Source organism: Somniosus microcephalus, chromosome 29 (assembly GCF_052327205.1).
Source record: "Somniosus microcephalus isolate GS21.2 chromosome 29, FLI_Smic_1.0, whole genome shotgun sequence".
Lineage (NCBI taxonomy): Eukaryota > Metazoa > Chordata > Chondrichthyes > Squaliformes > Somniosidae > Somniosus > Somniosus microcephalus.
In genome coordinates, this window is record NC_141015.1 from 22,349,645 (window position 1) to 22,370,668 (window position 21,024).

General features: G+C 48.3%; 1 protein-coding gene and 1 long non-coding RNA gene across 6 annotated transcripts in view; one reads left to right on the forward strand and one right to left on the reverse strand.

The window, feature by feature from the left end:
• ptpn20 (protein tyrosine phosphatase non-receptor type 20) overlaps positions 1-21,024 on the reverse strand; it is a 505,217-nt gene that overhangs the window by 346,424 nt on the left and 137,769 nt on the right. For all 5 annotated transcript variants that reach the window (XM_085970355.1, XM_085970356.1, XM_085970357.1 and 2 more), the window contains exons 4-5: positions 19,283-19,348; positions 15,928-16,113 (exon numbers count right to left, since the gene is read on the reverse strand). In XM_085970355.1, the coding sequence (XP_085826481.1) occupies positions 15,928-16,113; positions 19,283-19,348 (252 nt within the window). The remainder of the gene's footprint in view (positions 1-15,927; positions 16,114-19,282; positions 19,349-21,024) is intronic.
• LOC147098540 (uncharacterized) overlaps positions 1-21,024 on the forward strand; it is a 41,132-nt gene that overhangs the window by 5,219 nt on the left and 14,889 nt on the right. The gene's annotated exons all lie outside the window — the stretch shown is intronic.

Consider the following 21,024-nt stretch of genomic DNA (forward strand, 5'->3'; position numbering starts at 1 on the left):
ACCAATTGGAAAGTGAATAGATGCTTTATTGTTCGATTGAATGATTCTTGACTGTCAGTCAAACAGCCTTTTTCCCAAGCCCCATATTGTTATAACTGGTAAACAAAAGTGTTCAAAGAAACTTTAATAAAAACTTTTTTTTTAATGCCCCGTGGTTTTTCTCCCGTCTGGAGATCAGTCGTTAATACCTGGAGATTCCACGACAATCCTGGAGGGTTGACAACCCTGTGGCAATCGGTTGCCTTTCTAAAAAACAAGACGAGCGATCCTGGAAATGAATGCATCCAGACCCCTGTCCAGACACTGTTCATTATAGGCCCAACCTAAAAAAAAAACTTCCATGGACGGCCGGTTGGCCCAGTAGATTTGGTTTGTAAGCTGTCGTGCCAGCGAGCAGATTTGGGTCAGTGCCTCCAGTTCCCTTGGTATGTAGGCCAAGGCAAGGTGGGCCCTAGACTTGTTGCCAAGGTGGCAAACATTACAGGGCAAACTGACCCCAGGTAGTTGCTGTGTGTTGTCAGGACTGCAGAGCAACAATGGGATCTTTTTAGGAAATGAATGCCAAGCTTTCGACTAAATAAACTCCTTTCCAAAAGAAGGACACTACTAGTCACTTTAGGATGCCACGGATAAATAAAGAGCCCAGTGACCCACACTCTCGGTATCATGAGAATAATAATAATGATACAGCTAAAGGAGAATATGAGAAAATAAGTGTGGGATAAGGAAAGCCAAGAGGGAGTAAGAGGAAACAAATTCAAAGAAAGATCAAAAGGAACAGTAACGTATTTTACAAGATACATTCTTAAAGCAAGCTGGGACTCCTGAGATGTGAGGTTTGTCAATCTGTAGAAGATGATCAAACAATGGCAGAGGTATTTAATAAGCATTTTCCTCGGTCTTTACTAAAAGGATATCAGAAAGAAGATGCACCTTGAGGTGGTTGAGAGCCAGATGAGCGATTACTATGTTGGATAAAAGGAAAATTCTAGATAAGTTAGTTAGGATAAACAGAGACAGGGTGCCAGCGCCCAGTGAGATACATTGTAGGATCACGAGGGAAATTGCTGAGGCCCTAATACTTTTACCACCAGGACTTTCCTCCAGGATTCTCCCAACCAGCCACTGTAACTTCAGCAGAAAACCTGCATTGACGCATAATTGGGGTTTCCGCCAATTTTCCACCAAAGTTACGGCAGCTAATTGAAAGAATGACCAAGGAAATTCCTGCCGCATTTTTCAGGGCTCAACTGGGTGTGGATGTGTGTCAGAGGCCGCCTTCTTGAACTGCTGCAGTCTGTGTGGTGAAGGTACTCCCACAGTGCTGTTAGGTAGGGAGTTCCAGGATTTTGACCCAGCGACGATGAAGGATCGGCGATATACTTCTAAGTCAGGATGGTGTGTGACTTGGAGGGGAACTTGGAGTAGGTGGTGTTCCCATGCGTCTGCTGCCCTTGTCCTTCTAGGTGGAAGAGGTCGTGGGTTTGGGAGGTGCTGCCGAAGAAGACTTGGTGAGTTGCTGCAGTGCATCTTGTAGATGGTACAGACTGCAGCCACGGTACACCGGTGACGGAGGGAGTGAATGTTAAGGTGGTGGATGGGGTGCCAATCAAGCGGACTGCTTTGTCCTGGATGATGTCGAGCTTCTTGAGTGTTGTTGGAGCTGCACTCATCCAGGCAAGTGGAGAGTATTCCATCACACTTCTTACTTGTGCCTTGTAGATGGTGGAAAGGCTTTGGGGAGTCAGGAGGTGAGACACTCGCCGCAGAATACCTAGCCTCTGACCTGCTTTTGTTGCCGCAGTATTTATATGGCTGGTCCAGTTAAGTTTCTGGTTAATGGTGACCCCCCAGGATGTTGATAGTGGGGGATTCGGCGATGGTAATGCCATTGAATGTCAAGGGGAGGTGGTTAGACTCTCGCTTGTTGGAGATAGTCATTGCCTGGCACTTCTGTGGCACGCATGTTACCTGCCACTTATCAGCCCAAGCCTGAATGTTGTCCAGGTCTTGTTGCATGCGGGCATGGACTGCTTTATTATCTGTGGAGTTGCGAATGGTGCTGAATACTGTGCAGTCATCAGCGATCATCCCCATTTCTGACCTTATGTTGGAGGGAAGGTCATTGATGAAGCAGCTGAAGATGGTTGGGCCTAGGACACTGCCCTGAGGAACTCCTCAGCGATGTCCTGCGGCTGTGATGATTGACCTTCAACCACCACAACCATCTTCCTTTGTGCTAGGTATGACTCCAGCCTGATTCCCATTGACTTCAGTTTTACTAGGGCTCCTTGATGCCAGACTTGTTCAAATGCTGCCTTGATGTCAAGGGCAGTCACTCTCACCTCACCTCTGGAATTCAGCTGCTTTGTCCATGTTAGGACCAAGGCTGTAATGAGGTAGGGAGCCGAGTGGTCTTGGAGGAACCCAAACTGGGCATCAGTGAGCAGGTTATTGGTGAGTAAGTGTCGCTTGATAGCACTGTTGATGACACCTTCCATCACTTTGCAGATGATTGAGAGTAGACTGATGGGGCGGTAATTGGCCGGGTTGGATTTGTCCTGCTTTTTGTGGAGAGGACATACCTGGGCAGTTTTCCACATTGCCGGGTAGATGCCAGTGTTGTAGCTGTACTGGAACAGCTTGGCTAGAGGCGCGGCTAGTTCTGGAGCACAAGTCTTCAGCACGACATCCGAGATGTTGTTGGGGCCCACAGCCATTGCTGTATCCAGTGCGCTCAGCCGTTTCTTGATATCACGTGGAGTGAATCGAATTGGCTGAAGAATGGCTTCTGTGATGGTGGGGTCCTCAGGAGGAAGCCGATATGGACCATCCACTCGGCACTTCTGGCTGAAGATGGGTGCAACGCAGCACCCATTTAAAAAAAAGGGGGATGGAGCTAATTCAGGAAATTACAGGTCTGTGGTCGGGAAAATTTTCCAGTCTTTAATGATTCAATTGCCAAATATTGAGGTAAAACAAAAATATTTAGAACTAGCAAGCATGGATTTTAGAAAAGGACGAATGTGCGTGACAATCCTCATAGAATTCTTTGAGGAGACACATGGTAAGTGGAGGAACTGAAATGGATGTAGTGTACATGGACTTTAGGAAATCCTTTGACAGGGTACCACACGGAAGATTATTCAGGAAAATTAAGAGGTATGGAACATGGGGGAGGATAGCAACCTCGATTAAAATTGGTTAGAATGGAGAAAACCGAATAGGAGTTAAGGGCAGTTTTTCAGAATTGTTGGTGTCTGACAGGGTTCAGTTCTGGGGCCAGACGGTTCACTGTGGACACTAGGTTCAGTTGGTAGCACCCTTGCCTCTGAGTCAGAAGGTTGTGGGTTCAAGCCCCATTTCAGAGACCTGAGCACAAAAATCTAGGCTGACATCAGTGCAGTGCTGAGGGAGTGCTGCACTGTTGGAAGAGATGTTAAAACTGAGGCCCTCTCGGGTGTAAAAGATCCCATGGCACTTTTGAAGAAGAGCAGGGGAAGTTCTCCTGGTGTGTTGGCCAATACCTATCCCTCAGCCAGCATCACTAATACAGATTATCTGTATCTCATTGCTGTTTGTGGGTGATTGCTGTGCACAAATTGGCTGCTGTTTCCCTACATTACAACGATGACTACACTTCAAAAAATACTTAATTAGCTGTAAGTGCTTTGGGACATCCTGAGATTGTGAAAGGCGCGATATCATTGCAAGTCCTTGATGCGCTATCAATTACTCAAAAGACTGAGGTTAAGCGAGTAACAGGCTTTTATTAACAAGAGAATGAAGGTGTGCCTCGAGTGGTCGACCAGTCCAGAATACAGAGGGACTGTGGAGCAGTCACCTTTATACCTGGACTCATGGGAGGAGTCAGCCGAGGCATGTACAGACATGTACACAGTGGAATACAAACATACATACAGGCAGGTATAACAGTGGTTTACCACATTCACCCCTGGTTTAAAAATGAGTCCGGCAGGGTGAAGTGTATTAAAAGTTTGTGTATTGGAGTCCCTCCGGAGGTCTTGTCTGCCGCTGTGATCGACGTGGTGACGGCAGGGATAGTGAAGCTTCCGGCGTCGAGTCCCGCGTAGGCTGGGGCACTGGTGTGTAGTCCCCGTGGGTGTCGAGCGGGTCGCAGGGCCCAGGCTGCTGGGGTTGGATATTGGATCGTGGGGGTGGTGGTAGTGGGTAGTGGGTTACTGGGGCCCCCGAGGGTGCGAGGTCTCGTATGGAGACTGTGTCCTCCTGCCCGTCCGGGTACGCAATGTAAGCGTACTGGGGGTTGGCGTGGAGGAGGTCGACCCTCTCGACCAGGGGGTCCATTTTATGGGTCCTCACGTATCTTCTCAGTAGGACCGGCCCTCGGGACGTCAGCCATGGCGGTAGCGATGTCCCCGATGTGGACTTCCTTGGGAAGACAAACATTTTCTCATGAGGGGTGGAGTTAGTGGCAGTGCAGAGCAGTGACCGAATAGAGTGGAGCGCATCGGGGAGCACATCCTGCCAGCGGGAGGTCGGAAGGCCCCTAGACTTTAAGGCTAGCAGGGCGGCCTTCCAAACTGTCGCATTCTCTCTTTCCACCTGCCCGTTCCCCCGGGGGTTGTAACTGGTGGTCCTGCTTGTGGCAATACCCCTAGCGAGCAGGTACTGGTGGAGTTCGTTGCTCATAAACGATGAGCCCCGGTCGCTATGGATATAGCTGGGGAAACCGAACAGGGTGAAGAGGTCGTTTAGACATTTAATGACCGTGGCACTGGTCATGTCCGGGCAGGGGATGGCGAACGGGAAACGGGAGTACTCATCAATAATGTTGAGAAAGTACACATTACGGTCGGAGGAGGGGAGAGGCCCTTTAAAATCAACGCTCAGGCGCTCGAAGGGGCGAGTGGCTTTTATCAGGTGAGCCCTGTCTGGTCTATAAAAGTGTGGTTTGCACTCAGCACAGACTTGGCAGTTCCTGGTCATGGTCCTGACCTCCTCAATGGAGTAAGGCAGGTTGCGGGCCTTGATGAAGTGGAAGAACCTGGTGACCCCCGGGTGGCAGAGGTCATTGTGGAGGGCCCGCAGTCTATCGATCTGCGCGCTGGCGCAGGTGCCACGCGATAGAGCATCCGGGGGTTCATTGAGCTTCCCGGGCCGGTACAAGTATACTGGCGGTCCTCAGGGCGGATAGGGAGCTGGTGGTACGCTGTTTTCAGGTCAATGGTCGAGAAGACGCGGTACTGCGCGATCTGGTTGACCATATCAGCTATGCGGGGGAGTGGGTAAGCGTCCAGCAGGGTGTAGCGATTTATTGTCTGGCTGTAGTCGATGACCAGGCGCTGCTTCTCGCCGGTCTTAACGACCACAACCTGGGCTCGCCAGGGGCTGGTGCTGCCCTCAATAATCCCCTCCTTCAGGAGCCGCTCCACTTCGGTTTTAATGAAAACCCTGTCCCCGGCACTGTATCGCCTGCTCTTTGTGGCGATGGGCTTACAGTCGGGGGTGAGGTTAGCAAACAGTTGGGGGGGGGGTGACTCTGAGTGTGGAGAGGTTGCACCTGGTGCGCAGCGGGCAATTTGGAAGCTGCTGGCTGCGGACTGTGAGTGGGGGGAGGGGTCCACCGTACGCCATCGTAACACTTTTAAGGTGGCACTGGAAATCTAACCCCAGTAGGACGGCAGCGCAGAGGTGGGGCAGGACCAGAAGTTTAAAATCATCGTACACAGTCCCGTCTACTAAGAGTGTCACCACGCAGTAGCCGCCAATGTCCGCCGACTGGGACACGGAGGCCATAGAAATCCGCTGGTGCGCAGGCAGGACTGGGAGAGAGCAACGCCGCGCCGTGTCGGGGTGGTTGAAGCTCTCCGTGCTCCCAGAGTCAAAAAGGCAGATTGTTTCGTGACCATTTACCTTAATGTCCATTGTGGACCGGGCCAGTTGGTGCGGTCTCGCTTGGTCCAGCGTAACGGAGGCCAGCGTAGGGGTCGGTGTGTTGTTGCGGGTATCAGATGAGGCGGTGTTGGAGGCCAAGATGGCGGCTGGCGTCCAAGATGGCGGCGTCCATGATCCCCATGTGGCTGGAGGCGTCCAAAATGGCTGCTGTTCCAGTGGTTCGCACATGGCTGGGGAGGCCCAAGATGGCGGCCCGCACGGCCCACACGTGGCGCTGCTGGGATTCGGGGTGGCTTTGGCCCTGCAGATGCTGGCGTAGTGTCCCCCCTTCCCGCAGCCCGAGCAGATCGCATTTTTCGCCGGGCAGCGCGCTCTGGGGTGTTTCGCCTGGCCACAGAAGTAGCATTTCTGGCCTTGGGACACTGCTGCAGTAGTTGGGCCGTTGCTGGGATGTGGCTGGGGTGGCACGGCGCTATGAGACGGTCCTACCGTGTCCCAGGCTGTCGTTCCCCGCGGCGTCCACGGTGCAGAGGAGTAGGCATCCATGCCCCGGTAGGCTGCGTCCAATGATAGTGCGAGTTCAGAGGCCTTGTTGAGGTCGAGGTCATTCTGCTCCAACAGTCGCTGTCGGGTGTAATTGGACCTGTGGCCCGCCACAAAAGCGTCCCGGATAAGTTCCTCTGTGTACACGGCGGCCTTTACATCCTTACAACCACAGGCCCGCCAAGCACAGACAGTGCCTGAAGGTATTCCTCGGTCGATTCCCCAGGTTGTTGTTTACGACTCCCCAGGAGGTGCCTGGCGTACACCTCGTTCACTGGGCGCGTGTACTGGTCCTTGAGGAGCTTGAGAGCAGCCGTGTACGAGGTCGCGTCCTGGATGACCGAGTACGCTCGGTGGTTCACTTTGGAGATCAGGACATCCAATTTGTCCTCATCCGATTTGACCGTTGCAGCGGAGGCGATCAGGAATTTTTCAAAGCACTTAAGCCAGTGAGCAAACTTGGTGGATGCATCCGCCTCCCGATGGTCTAAGTCCAGGCATGCTGGTGTGAGGATCTCCTCCATTATAAAAAATCTTGTTAATAAAATTGATGCGCTATCAATTACTCAAAAGACTGAGGTTAAGCGAGTAACTAACAGGCTTTTATTAACAAGAGAATGAAGGTGTGCCTCGAGTGGTCGACCAGTCCAGAATACAGAGGGACTGTGGAGCAGTCACCTTTATACCTGGACTCGTGGGAGGAGTCAGCCGAGGCATGTACAGACATGTACACAGTGGAATACAAACACTCATACAGGCAGGTATAACAGTGGTTTACCACAGTCCTTTCCTCTGATTTGAACATGGGCCTAGAGGGTGTAGTATCAAACTTTGCATATGATACCAAAATAGGAAGTACAGTTAATTATTAATAATACCACAGAAAGCTACAAAGGGAGAGTGATAAAATGGAAATAGGTTAAAAAGTGCCAGATAGAATTCAATATCAGTAAGTGTGAGGTGATATTTTTTGGTTAAAAAAGTAACAGCAGTCTTTATGTTCTTCATGGAAGTAGGCTCGGAACTGCGGATGATCAGGGGGATGTGGGTCTGTAGGCTCATAGCACCTCCGGCTGATAAGGCCTTAAAAAAAAAGCTTGGTTTTATCACAAGAGGTAATGACGATAATGAGCCTATATAAAACCTTAATAAGACCTCAGTTACTGTACTGTGTGCAATACTGGAGTTCCACACTATAGGAGGGATAGTGAGGCTTTCAAAAGGGTACAATACGGATTCACTAAGATGCCGCCTGGTATAAGGAAATACAAATACAACAAAAGATTTGAAAGATTGTGTTTTTTCATTAGAACAATGCAAATTAGGGAGCAATATGATAGAAGTGTTTAAAATTATGAAAGGCTGCATCAGGGGAGATAGAAACAGACTGTTTCCAATCGTTGTGGGCAACGTTCCCTCTGTGGAGGCGCAGTCGTTGAGTATATTTAAGACAGAGATTGATGGATTTTTGGATATTAAGGGAATCAAGGGATATGGGGATAGTGCAGGAAAGTGGAGATGAAGTAAAAGATCAGCCATGATCTTATTGAATGGCGGAGCAGGCTCGAGGGGCCGTATGGCCTACTCCTGCTCCTATTTCTTATGTTCTTATGTTATGTTCTTAAGCTGTGCAGCCACGCAGCGGTCTAGCGATCCCGTGCAGGCTGCTCTCCGGCTTTTAGGAGAGTAACTGCGAAAACGCAAAAATTTGAATGGGCCGCGCAGCCACTTAAAGGGACCACGCACCAAAAAAACAAATAAGAAGGAACAATGGTTGTGGAGTCGAGAACGAGAGGCCAAAGATACAAGATTAAATGTAGAACAGAGAGCAAGTGAAACTTCTTTACACAGGGAGTTTGAGGCTGTGGGATTCACGTCCAGGGTTAGCGATTGAGGCAGAAACGTTGTCAACATTGAAGATTAGATTGGGTGGGTAGATGAAGATATGGGGACAGGGCAGGTAAAACGTGATTAGGACTGTTTCATAGAATCATAGAAATTTACAGCATGGAAGGAGGCTGTTTCGGCCCATCGTGTCCGTGCCGGCCAGCCGACAAAAAGCTCTCCAGCCTAATCCCACTTTCCAGCTCTTGGTCCGTAGCCCTGTAGGTTACGGCACTTCAAGTGCACATCCAAGCACTTTTAAAATATGATGAGGGTTTCTGCCTCTACCACCCTTTCAGGCAGTGAGTTCCAGACCCCCACCACCCTCTGGGTGAAGAAATTTCTCCTCAACTCCCCTCTGAACCTCTTACCAATTACTTTAAATCTGTGCCCCCTGGTTATTGACCCCTCTGCTAAGGGAAATAGGTCCTTCCTATCCACTCTATCTAGGCCCCTCATAATTTTATACACCTCAATTTGGTCTCCCCTCAGCCTCCTCTGTTCCAAAGAAAACAGACCCAACCTATCCAATCTTTCCTCATAGCGAACGTCCCCCAGCCCAGGCAACATCCTCGTAAATCTTCTCTGTACCCTCTCTAGTGCAATCACATCTTTCCTGTAATGTGGTGGCCAGAGCTGCACGCTGCAGTGCTTTATACAGTTCAAGCATAACCTCCCAGTTATTTGCTTCCATGGAGAGTGGCATGGACTGGTTGGGCCGAATGGCCTGTTTTTGTGTTGTGACTTTATACGATGGGACTGGCAGAGACCTGAAATCACAGCTCCAACCAAAATTGAAAGTGAGGGATGATGTGTGAGACAAGAAGATGCAAGAGGAAGGGGTAGCTAAAAATGGTTGTGGGGGGAATGGGGTTACTGAACGAGTCTCTGTGGAATGTCACGTTTAAACAGCTTGTGGCAATGACCACATAATACAGAAATGACTTGGTGTGCTTAAGTGTCCACTTCATTCGCAGAAAGTTGAACGCTTTAAATTATATTGCTTAGATACAAAATGAAAAGCAGATGTGCGCTTTGTTGAAATTTAAATGTAGGTTAGTATCAGCGAGAGGATTAAACATGTGCCTGGCACTAATGGCGTTCATTCGACATAAATGGCGTTAAAGAGAAGGAAAGAGGTGAAGGAGGTACCATGCTGAAGTACGAATAAGAAGGGCAGACATCGATGATGAAGTCCAACACCGCCTTCAGTGTGCCAGCGCAGCCTTCGGTCGCCTGAGGAAGAGAGTGTTTGAAGACCAGGACCTCAAACCTGGCACTAAGCTCATGGTCTACAGGGCAGCAGTGATACCTGCCCTCCTGTATGCCTCAGAGACATGGACCATGTACAGCAGGCACCTCAAAGCACTGCGCAAGATCCTGCAAATCCATTGGCAGGATAGGCGCATCAATGTCAGTGTTCTCACTCAGGCCAACATCCCCAGCATCAAAGCTTTGACCACGCTCGATCAGCTCCGATGGATGGGTCACATCGTCCGCATGCCCGATACAAGACTCCCAAAACAAGCGCTCTACTCGGAGCTCCGACACGGCAAGAGAGACCCAGGCGGGCAGAGGAAATGCTTCAAGGACACCCTCAAAGGCTCCTTGGAAAAAGTGCAGCATCCCCACCGACACCTGGGAATCCCTGGTCTAAGACTGCACAAAGTGGAGGAGAAGCATCCGGGAAGGCGCCGCACACCTCAAGTCTCTTGGCCGGGAGCAAGCGGAAGCCAAGCGCAAGCAGCGCAAGGAGTGCACGTCAACCCAAGCACCCCACCCACCCACCCCTTCAACCACCATCTGCCCCACCTGTGACAGAGACTGTAGGTCCCGCACTGGACTCATCAGTCACCTGAGAACTCATTTTTAGTGTGGAAGCAAGTCATCCTCGGTTCCCAGGGACTGCCTAAGAAGAGAAGAAGAAGGGCATGAGAAGATGGCGGATGTTACTGTTACTGCTGCCTAAAACTTTTCTTCCCTGGGCCACCACAGTAGTTGCTGTGAGGTGCTGTCACCCTCCACCAAGTGACGGACATCGTTAATCTTTTTCTAAATCCTCGCACCCATGCAAAGATACCACATGCTACTTCCTGGTAAGTTTTTGGTAACGGCTAATGCTGAAATATACCTTATTCTAGCCTGGGATTTCCAACGCTGGGAAAATTCACACTGACAATACCACTGACAAAATTCAGTGGTTTGTCAGCTACCACTTGCCAGTGGGAAGACCGACAACCAGGGTCCCTTTAATGGTTTTGCATTACCTTAAGGGGTCATCCCAAGTGGGTTCAAGGCTTTCATTTATTGAACACCAAGAAACAAGCAAATAGCTTTTCCCTTCCTGAAAACCCATCTTTTAAATCTTTTCCAAATTTCTCAGCAAGCTCTTCTGTAATTAATAACAACAGTCCAACTCTCAGGAGAAAGGGGACTTCTCAGTGAACTGCAGCAGTCCGCCCGTGGGATTTGACGAGACCTTGCAGCAATAATGACTCAAGATGGTGTTCGCGGCTTGATGGCAGAGAACAACCATTAGCCATTGAGCTTGTGTCTCATTATCACAGATGGCACACAGGAAGGCAACAAATGTATAATTTATGACGGTTTTATTGGAGTGCCTTCACTTTGATGTGATGTTAGCCATAGACTAGGCTCTTTAGATTAAGGAAAGTTGTGTTCAGGAGAATTAAATTGGAATTGCTAATGCTCAGATGTATACCCATCCCCCTCCGCAGCTGGTAAACTGCAGAGTGTTTCAACTGGTTGCATGAATTCAACTCAGAGAAAGGTGCTTAAAGCAATCAGCACTGTCACTGGACAGAAAGTGTATTGATATTGAGACACGCATCACAAAGAGAGATTACATGTGGGATGGTGGTCTTTATTAGGAATGGAACGCTGATTCCTGTTTCATTGCCAAATACACTGGAGCTCCTGTTCGGTCCTTGCAGTTGTCAAGTTTTCTACCCAGATGCTATTCGCTTGATGTACTTCAGAAAATGGGAAGGCTGTGTGAACTGTGCCAGGATCTGAATCCAAGACTTACTGGCTCTGAGCCCAGTGCTCACTCGACTGCGCTACCTTCATGAAAGCCTACCCAAAGAAAAATTCTAATCAGCTCTTTATCTGTTAATGTATTAAATATATTTTTAAGGACCTTGGGAAAGGACTTTGCCCCCTCGTCCATATTCCATCTCTGTGATGCTGAGGCACCAGCCATGATGCTCTTGCACTGCATCATTGCATTGACGTAAACTGTTAGAGACTATTTTACTGATCGCAACCACCTGCTCTCCCAGTGGCTCACTCATCCGTACAGGCCAGAACAGTTCCAAATGTGATCCCTGACCTGTAGAGGCACTATAGATATCCTCTGTGTTTCCGTGTCTGGGGAGAGGAAAATTAGCCAGTGTTGTCATTTCTCATCGCTATCTAGCGACCCTTGCCATGAAGTGTGCAGATTAGCTTTCTCCACTACTGAATAACCCCGCAACACCCATAACTGAAGTACGGCCATTTGGGCGAGGTACCGAAGCCAGAGAGCGACCGCCTTCCAATAATTCTTTGAGTGAAAATGTTTCTTCTAATCTTTCCCCCTTTATGGTCCTACTGCTTATCTTGAGATCATTACCTGCTGCCTTTGACTGAATGAATGGAAATAATGAATCCAGTAGTTATCTTATCTCCATCCTTGGCCTCTTACACTGTTCCAATGAAGCTCAACGTAAGCTCGAGGAACAGCACCTCATCTTTCGATTAGGCACTTTACAGCCTTCTGGACTCAACATTGAGTTCAACAATTTCAGACTATAACCCCTGCCCCCATTTTCTCAGGCGGCAGCTGTTGATGATTCTGCCATCCCCATTTGCAACATTTAATCCCTCCTGCCTCCCACCCTATCACAGACCGTCCCTTTTGTTCCTTCCTCCCCTCCCCCCTTTCCCTGCCTCTGTACTAGCTTAAAACCTGTTACATCCCTAACTTTTTCCAGTTCTGACGAAGGCTCACAGACCTGAAACGTTAACTCTGTTTCTCTCTCCACGGATGCTGCCTGGCCTGCTAAGTGTTTCCAGCATGTTCTGTTGTTATTCCAGCAGTTATCTTGTTCATTCCCTTTCCCATCTTTGTAAAATCCCCTTTCAATCTCCTCAGTTCCAGAGAATACAGGTCTACTTGCTATAGCCTTTGCTCACAACCCAGACAATTCATCCCTGGCGTCACCCTTGTAAATACACACTGCACCTTCTCCCTCCAATAGCGAGGAACCCAAAAGTGCGCACAGTATTCCATATTGGTGCAGTTCAAAGTTTTTATACTATAAATAAAATTATAAAGGTAACCAGGGCAGTATGGAAAAAAAGATGAAAGTAAGATTTAATTCAAAGTGTTCAATTAAATACAGAGGCTTTATTTAGGTCAAACAAAAAGGGAAGGGCTCCTGTGTTAATGAGAGCTTCAACTTTGGACCAGCCTGGAAAGGAACCCAGAGCTGCTTAACCCCAAGGGAGACTACCAGCAAAATACGCCATTGAAAACCGCTCATATACCTCAAGGAAGTACTTTGAACAGATTGTCCTTTCCCGTTATATACATAACTGCGTCATCGTCACTTTACAAATGGATGGGATGGGATCACATTAAGGTCAACAACTCCCACCATTCTATGCTTTGCGCACAGTTCCTTTTATGGTCTACTGCATTCACGGCTTCCCCATTGGCTCTGCGAGTTCATCCAATGAGTAGCTGAGCCACAAGAAAACAGAACATTCCCAAGGTTCAATCCTTGACAACAGTAAGAATGCCATAGTTGCCCTCAGGAGCTCCAAAGTCAGAGTGGGGAGGGAAATCGGCCAGGGGTCCATCCCACTTCTCATCATTTTCCAGCGATACCTGCAGTTGTTTTTTTAAAAATTTGCTCTCAGGATATCCCCACATTTATTGCCCATCCCTACTTGATATAAACTAGAGATTTAACCACTCCAGGGACTTGAGCACAAAAATCCAGGCTGACACTCCAGTGCAGTTCTGAGGGAGTGCTGCACTGTCGGAGGTGCCGTCTTTCGGATGAGATGTTAAACCGAGGCCCCGTCTGCTCTCTCAGATGGATGTAAGAGATCCCATGGCACTATTTCGAAGAAGAGCAGGGGAGTTATTCCCGGTGTCCTGGGGCCAATATTTATCCCTCAATCAACATCACTAAAACAGATTATCTGGTCATCATCACATTGCTGTTTGTGGGAGCTTGCTGTGCGCAAATTGTCTGCCACGTTTTCTACATTACAACAGTGACCACACTTCAAACGCTACTTCATTGGCTGTAAAGCGCTTTGGGATGTCCAGAGGTCATGCAAGGCGCTACATGAACGCAAGTCTTTCTTTTTTTTTCAATGAATGAGGGTTAGGCCGCTGAGAGTCAACAATATAACATGGACTAGAGTTAAGGACCAAGAATAAAAAGTTCCCTTCCCTGAAAGGAATTGGTGAACCAGAAGGGTTTTTACATTTCAGCAGTATTTATGGTAGTTTTTCCCCCCTTTTTAATCCATATTATTAGATATAATAGATTCAAATTTCACCATGGTAGGAATTTGAACTCATAACCCCTGGGTTGCTAGTCTAGTACCATAGCCACCATGCTGCCTACTCGGATGGCTGGTGGATGATGACGGGATGACTCCATGGTCAAATAACCCGCTCACACCCATTGTCAAGGCTCATAAGCAAATAATGGCTATTTGGGCAAAGTACTGGAGGGAGTGGGGACACCCAGTGCCCATGGACCTGAGCAAGGAGTTAACACCTTCAGGAAAGCAGGGGAGGAAACTCATTTGGCAAGGAAGAAAAAGATTCTTTAGAAAAATATACAACAGCTGCAGGGTCACGGTCAAAACTCAAGCAAGATGATGTAAACTGATTGCAGTGTCACTGGACCCTTCTTTTTTCAGTCTTTTCCTTTCCCATCCTGAAGGCACTGGGATGATTGATGTAAGAAAACTACTAGGCACTTGGTTTAAGTGTTAAACAAAGCTTTAATCAACTGTTTTACAACATGGAGGTCTAGTTGTGTCCTTCACTAGTTCCTGTTAAGAATGTCCTGCGCAAGCTGGGCCCGTGCCCGAGTATTTATACTCTCCCTGGACAGCACCACCCGCAGGCCACTCAGTATTATTTCATAAGTCTTTCTTTCATGAATGACTGATTCATGTCAAAGATCTTCTGCGATCTAAATTCACCTAACAACAACAACTTGCACTTATGTAGGACCTTTAACGTAGTAAAATGTCCCAAGACGCTTCACAGGGACGATTATCAGACAAAATTTGGCACCGAGCCACATAAGGAGATATTAGGACAGGAAGAGATAAGTTTTAAGGAGCGTCTTAAAGGAGGGGAGAGATGTGGGGGGGTGTAGGCTTGTTAGCTCTCCAAACCAGCTGGAATTCTGCCATCAGCACAGCTGAACTGTGGTCACCTGTACTCGCAGCACGGAGGAGGGGAGGGGACAGTTATAACATCAAGGAATTTTTCCCCTTGTTGTGACTTTTTTTATTCATTTATGGGATGTGGGCGCCGCTGGCAAGGCCAGCATTTATTGCCCATCCCTAATTGCCCTTGAGAAGGTGGTGGTGAGCCGCCTTCTTGAACCGCTGCAGTCCGTGTGGTGAAGGTACTCCCACAGTGCTGTTAGGGAGGGAGTTCCAGGATTTTGACCCAGCGACGATGAAGGATCGGCTGATATATTTCCATGTCAGGATGGCGTGTGACTTGGAGGGAAACTTGGGAGGTGGTGGAGTTCCCATGCACCTGCTGCCCTTGTCCTTCTAGATGGAAGAGGACGCGGGTTTGGGAGGTGCTGCCGAAGAAGCCTTGGCGAGTTGCTGCAGTGCATCTTGTAGATGGTACACACTGCAGCCATGGTACGCTGGTGGTGGAGGGAGTGAATGTTTGAGGTGGTGGACGGGGTGCCGATCAAGCGGGCTGCTTTGTCCTGGATGGTGTCGAGCTTCTTGGTTGTTGTTGGAGCTGCACTCATCCAGGCAAGTGGAGGGTATTCCATCACACTCCTGACTTGTCCTTTTTCCCGCCCCTTGCCCTTTCTGTACCACCAGCAGCGACTGCCCTCCTGGGTAGCCATTCCCACATTTGATCTTGCCAATTACTGCCAGCAGTGAAGAATTCATCAAACCATGGACGGGCAGACTTACTGCCTGTAGGGACCTCTGACCAGCTGTTGGGGAAGACAAGCCATGCCAAGCAGTTTGAACCTATTATCGCTTTTTAATAACAGGTAAACTCTGTGACTGACATATAATCCCATTACTTCAGTAAAATTACGGTTATAAATACACAGTGTAAGTAATGAGGAAAACATTTCACAGTGGCCGTAATGTTTTACCAGGAGCCTCCTTGCACTGTACTTAGTGAATGTACTAATTAAATCAAACCTCTGGGTTTCAGTTTTAATTATATAACCCAATACAAAGCACGCCAATGCTGTAAGGTAATTAGAGTGTGCCGCCAAACAGCCCAGAGCTCGGCACAATTCAATTGTTGGATGCGGGCAGGATGCAGTCAGCCACACAAGGATAAGTGCAAAGCATTGATTTTATGTTACTAACCTCTGCCGTGCTTCCCAGCACCAGTTGCACTAGTTTCCTCAGGTACGTGCTTGTTGGGGGCAGTCCTGAGCTCTGCCAGTGCGTTTTGCAGATGTTTAAAATGGTCTCCAAGGAGACTCTCCTCTGCGGAAGCTCCTCGCACATGCTCAGCAGGAGGTGGTTCAGCCGATCATTAAGCTGGACTGGCTGTCAAGGGCACAACAGAAAAGATTGAGCGAAAAAAAACAAGGGACTCAAAATGCAAGCGTTAAATTCACAGTACGGTAAGCCTGCGGAGTCCTCTGATTACTATAGCACTTGGTATAATGATCTTCAGCTCTCAAAAGAGAGAAGGTGGCGAATCGTGATTAGCGGGATCTTTTATGCTTGACAAGAGAACAATTACACACTTCAAAAACTTTGCATTAAAAAATCCCTGCTATTCCTTTGATGATACATTGTGGTTCCCTGTAAAACAAAATGCCATTGTAATGGTGGTAAAGAATCCTAGAATCTTACAGCACAGAAGGAGGCCATTCGGCCCATCATGCCTGTGCCGGCTCTTTGAAAGAGCTCTCCAATTAGTCCCACTCCTCTGCTCTTTCCCCACAGAGTAGCGCAGTTTTCCTTTTCCTGCCTCTGTTGGGCAGGCTTGATGGACCATATGGTCTTTACCTGCCCATCAATGTTCCCTCTTTTTTTGGGGGGGGGTGCGCGGCCCTTTAAGGGGCTCTATTCACAACATGCACAAAACTTAACATTGGAAAAAGCCGGTCCCGGGCTGTGCAGGACCGGCAGAGAGACGCACATCCACGCAGCTTATAGAGAACGTTGCTGCCCATCATTTCCATGTGTTCATATGCTCCAAGGACAAAAGAAAGAGGATATGCAAACACAGGGATAATCATTCCAGACAAGCTTAGACGCTTTCTTATATAAAAGCATTGATTTTCGTGTGTGTGTGTCTTTTTAAAATGATAACACACCTCAGAAGCAATGCTACTGAGAAAATTTGCTTAGTGAGGGGAACGATCACCCGGCAGAGGTGAAAGTCATGGGTGGTAATACTGCAACATTTGGTTTCTGCTACTAATAGAAGATTTAGGACTTTTCAAAGGGGTGCTAGTTTGACTGTGCCAGCCATGGCTCAGTGGGTAGTCAGAAGGTCGTAGGTTCAAGTCCCACTCCAGGGACTTGAGCACCTAATCGAAGCTGACACTCCCAGGGCAGTACTGAGGGAGTGCTGCACTGCCGGAGGTGAGACGTTAAACCGAGGCCCCGCCTGCTCTCTCAGGTGGACGTAAAAGGTCCCGTGGCACTATTTCGAAAAAGAGCAGGGGTGTTCTCCTGGCCAACAGTCATCCCTCAACCAACACCTAAAAAAAAATGGTTATCTGGTCATGTATATCATTGCTGTTTGTGGGAGCTTGCTGTGCGCAAATTAGCTACTGCCTTTCCTACATTACAACAGTGGCTTGACTTCAAAAGTACTTCATTGGCTGTAAAGCGTGTTGGGATATCCTGAGGTTGTTATAGGCTTAGGGATGGGCAATAAATGCTGGTGATGCCAACATCCCATGAACGAATAAAAAAAAAAGGCTAGTCGTTTTTTTTAAATGTGTGTAACATCAGGGTAGTGACACAAAAAGATATGGAATCTCATAGAACATTAGGTTTTGATTGGAAATGGAAGGGACGATGTAACTTTACATTACTTACTTGTATATTTTAGAAACATTAATTCCACTCCCGAGTTGTGGATTGAGCAAACGGTCCAGTTTGATTTAGTGTTCAATTTAAACAGTATAAACATGGAGGATGTTATAGAGTAACAGACTGAGAAACTGAGAGTGTTGAGCTGAAAGCTGTAATTATTTAATATATCAGAGCGTCAAGGAGTGAAAATACATTCACACAGCTGGTATAACTCAAACTTGTCGACAGAAGATGGGTTCGTGGACAGTTGAGTAATCACAGAGATGTGCAGGACTGAAATCGGAGCTGATTTGTATTCCATTTGTTCAATCAGGCAAAAAGGCACTTTTCTCATTATGATGCTTTGTGAAAATTAGGTTTCCGCCCTTGCCACCATACCGAAACAGCCCTTATCAAAGTCACAAATGACATCCTATGTGAATGTGACTGTGGTAAACTATTCCTCCTCGTCCTTCTCAATCTGTCTCCAGCCTTTGACACGGTAGACCACAACATCCTCCTCCAATGTCCAGCTGGGTGGGACTGCCCTCGCCTGGTTCCATTCCTATCTATCCAGTCATAACCAGTGAGTCACCTGCAATGGCTTCTCTTCCTGCTCCCGCACCGTTACCTCTGGACTCCCCCAAGGATCTGTCCCCCCTCTTACATCTCATCTACATGCTGCCCCTCAGCTTCAGCATCCGAGAACACATGGTCAGTTTCCACATGTACGCTGACGACACTCAGCTCTACCTCGTTATCACCTCTCTCGACCCCTCCACTGCCTTTGATTTGCCACACTGCTTGTCCAACATCCAGTATTGGATGAGCAGAAATTGCCTTCAATGAAATAGTGGGAAGACCGAAGCCATTGCCTTTGGTCCCCACCACAAACTCCGTTCCCTAGCCACCACTCCATCCCTCTTCCTGGCCACTGTCTAAGGTTGAACCAGACCTTTAGCAACCTCAGCATCCTATTTGACCTTAAGATGAGCTCCTAACCCCATATCCTCTCCATCACTAAGACCGCCTATTTCCACCTCCGTAACATCGCCCGTCTCCGTCCCCGCCTCAGCCCATCTGCTGCTGAAACCCTCATTCAGACGTGACTATTCCCAAGCTCTCCTGGCCAGCCTCCCCACTTCCACCCTCCGTAAACTTAAGCTCAGCCCAACCTCTGCTGCCCGTGTCCTAACTCGCACCAAGTCCCGTTCACCCATCACCCCTGTGCTCGCTGACCTACATTGGCTCCCAGTTCGGCAACACCTCGATTTTTAAATTTTCATCCTTGTTTTCAAATCACTCCAGGGCCTCACGTTCCCCTATCTCGGTAACCTTCCTCCAGCCCTACAACCAACATTCCTTATAAGCTGCGCGGCCCCCGCAGCGGGTGAGCCGGCTTTTAAATAGAATACCGTGCATGCGCGGAAATTTGAATGGCCTGTGCAGCCTGTTAAAGGGGCTGCGAGGCCCCCCAAAAATTAGAGGGAACATTGTGGACAATCCTCCGAGAGAAGAAATTCCTCCTCATCTCCGTCTTAAATGGGCGACCCCTTATTCTGAAACTATGCCCCCTAGTTCTAGATACCCCCACTAGGGGCAACATCCTCTCAGCATCCACCCTGTCAATCCCCCTCAGAATCTTACATGTTTCAATAAGATAAAATCCGCGGCTTCTCACCTGCGTTTGAGGAAGCCGATAGTCTGCTGTCCAGTACAGAGTCATTCCCAGTGAGTACACGTGCATCTGAAAACAAAGGATAAACCTGGTGAAGCAGCAGTCACATAGAAACATAGAAGATAGGAGCAGGAGTAGGCCATTCGGCCCTTCGAGCCTGCTCCGCCATTCAACGAGATCATGGCTGATCATCCAAACCCTAGCACCCGGTCCCCACACTGACAGCCATCCCACCCAAGCCCTATCCCCGCAACCAATCCCCCCTAACACTAAGGGTCAATTTTTAATTTTTTTTTTTTATCATGGCCAATCAACCTAACCCGCACATCTTTGGACTGTGGGAGGAAACCGGAGCACCCGGAGGAAACCCACGCAAACACGGGGAGAATGTGCAAACTCCACACAGACAGTCACCCGAGGCCGGATTTGAACCCGGGTCCCTGGCGCTGTGAGGCAACAGTGCTAACCACTATGCCACCGTGCCACCCTCGGTCACAACCATAACCAGAGAGCCGAGAGGAGAGCGGGGGGCGGAAAGCGGGATCCAGGAGTTCGATGCTTCCATTTGGCCGGGGTAACGCGATGGCCCCCAAGATTGGCTCTGTGTCGAGTAGCTTGCGGTACTACTGAGTGAACTTGGACCATGAAAAGCAGGAGCCTTCCAAGACGTGCAACCCTTCCGCATGCCATCACTTGACATCCAGTTGAACTATCACCTTCCAAGGGAAAATATATATTTGGATCATTCTATATCCAAATCGCAAACCCCTTTTCCCCTATAAAAAGCAGGGATGGTATGCAGCATTTTACATTAGTATACAAGAGCACTCATGTAACTGGGGAAATTTAATTTTGCAAATCTGAAGGGCACAATATATTAAATGGCATCCTTGGCACCTGTATATATGGAGACAAAAATTGAAATATTGTAATGATGTAGCCTCAGATTTTTTCCGTAATCTTTGGCCTGCATTGACTGATTAAGGCGACATCATCCTGACTTGGAAGTATATCGCCGACCCTTCATCGTCGCTGGGTCAAAATCCTGGAACTCCCTTCCTAACAGCACTGTGGGAGTACCTTCACCACACGGACTGCAGCGGTTCAAGAAGGCGGCTCACCACCATCTTCTCAAGGGGCAATTAGAGACGGGCAATAAATGCCGGCCTTGCCAGCGACGCACACATCCCATAAAAACAAATTAAAAAAAACTTAAGTTTCCTCTCCAGTGGGACAACACTGGGTCTTTGATAATGTGCAGCTGCAGTTTTGCACTATTTTGGAAATCATTTATCAAGCAGGGTTACTTCAGCAAGAGGCCTTGAGTGTTTCTTAAAAAATATTCTGCAAGGGTTTTTTGATGAAATGTTTGACAGCAGTGAATTTGCAAAAAATAACCCATTCGTGGTCTTTCTTCATGATTATGACGGAGACCAGAAAAGCTGTTTTAACAGAATTTCAGATCCAGCAGGCATTAGAAAATCAAAGCTTTCTTCGCCGTTTTGCCTTTTCCTGAAGCACCGCCACAGATTGCGTTCACGTTCACACACTCCGCCTAATTTAGATAAAGTCTGGCACGCCGCTCTTATTAGCTCCGACAGCTTTTTGTGTACTGAACCCTGTGGTTGCCGAGGCAACGGAATACCAACCCTGGCATTAGCTGAAGAGCTTGAGTGTTTGTCATTTTGATGCCGGGAGCCATTGGAGACCATGAGCTTTAGTCCGCTGCCATTCACACTCCGCAT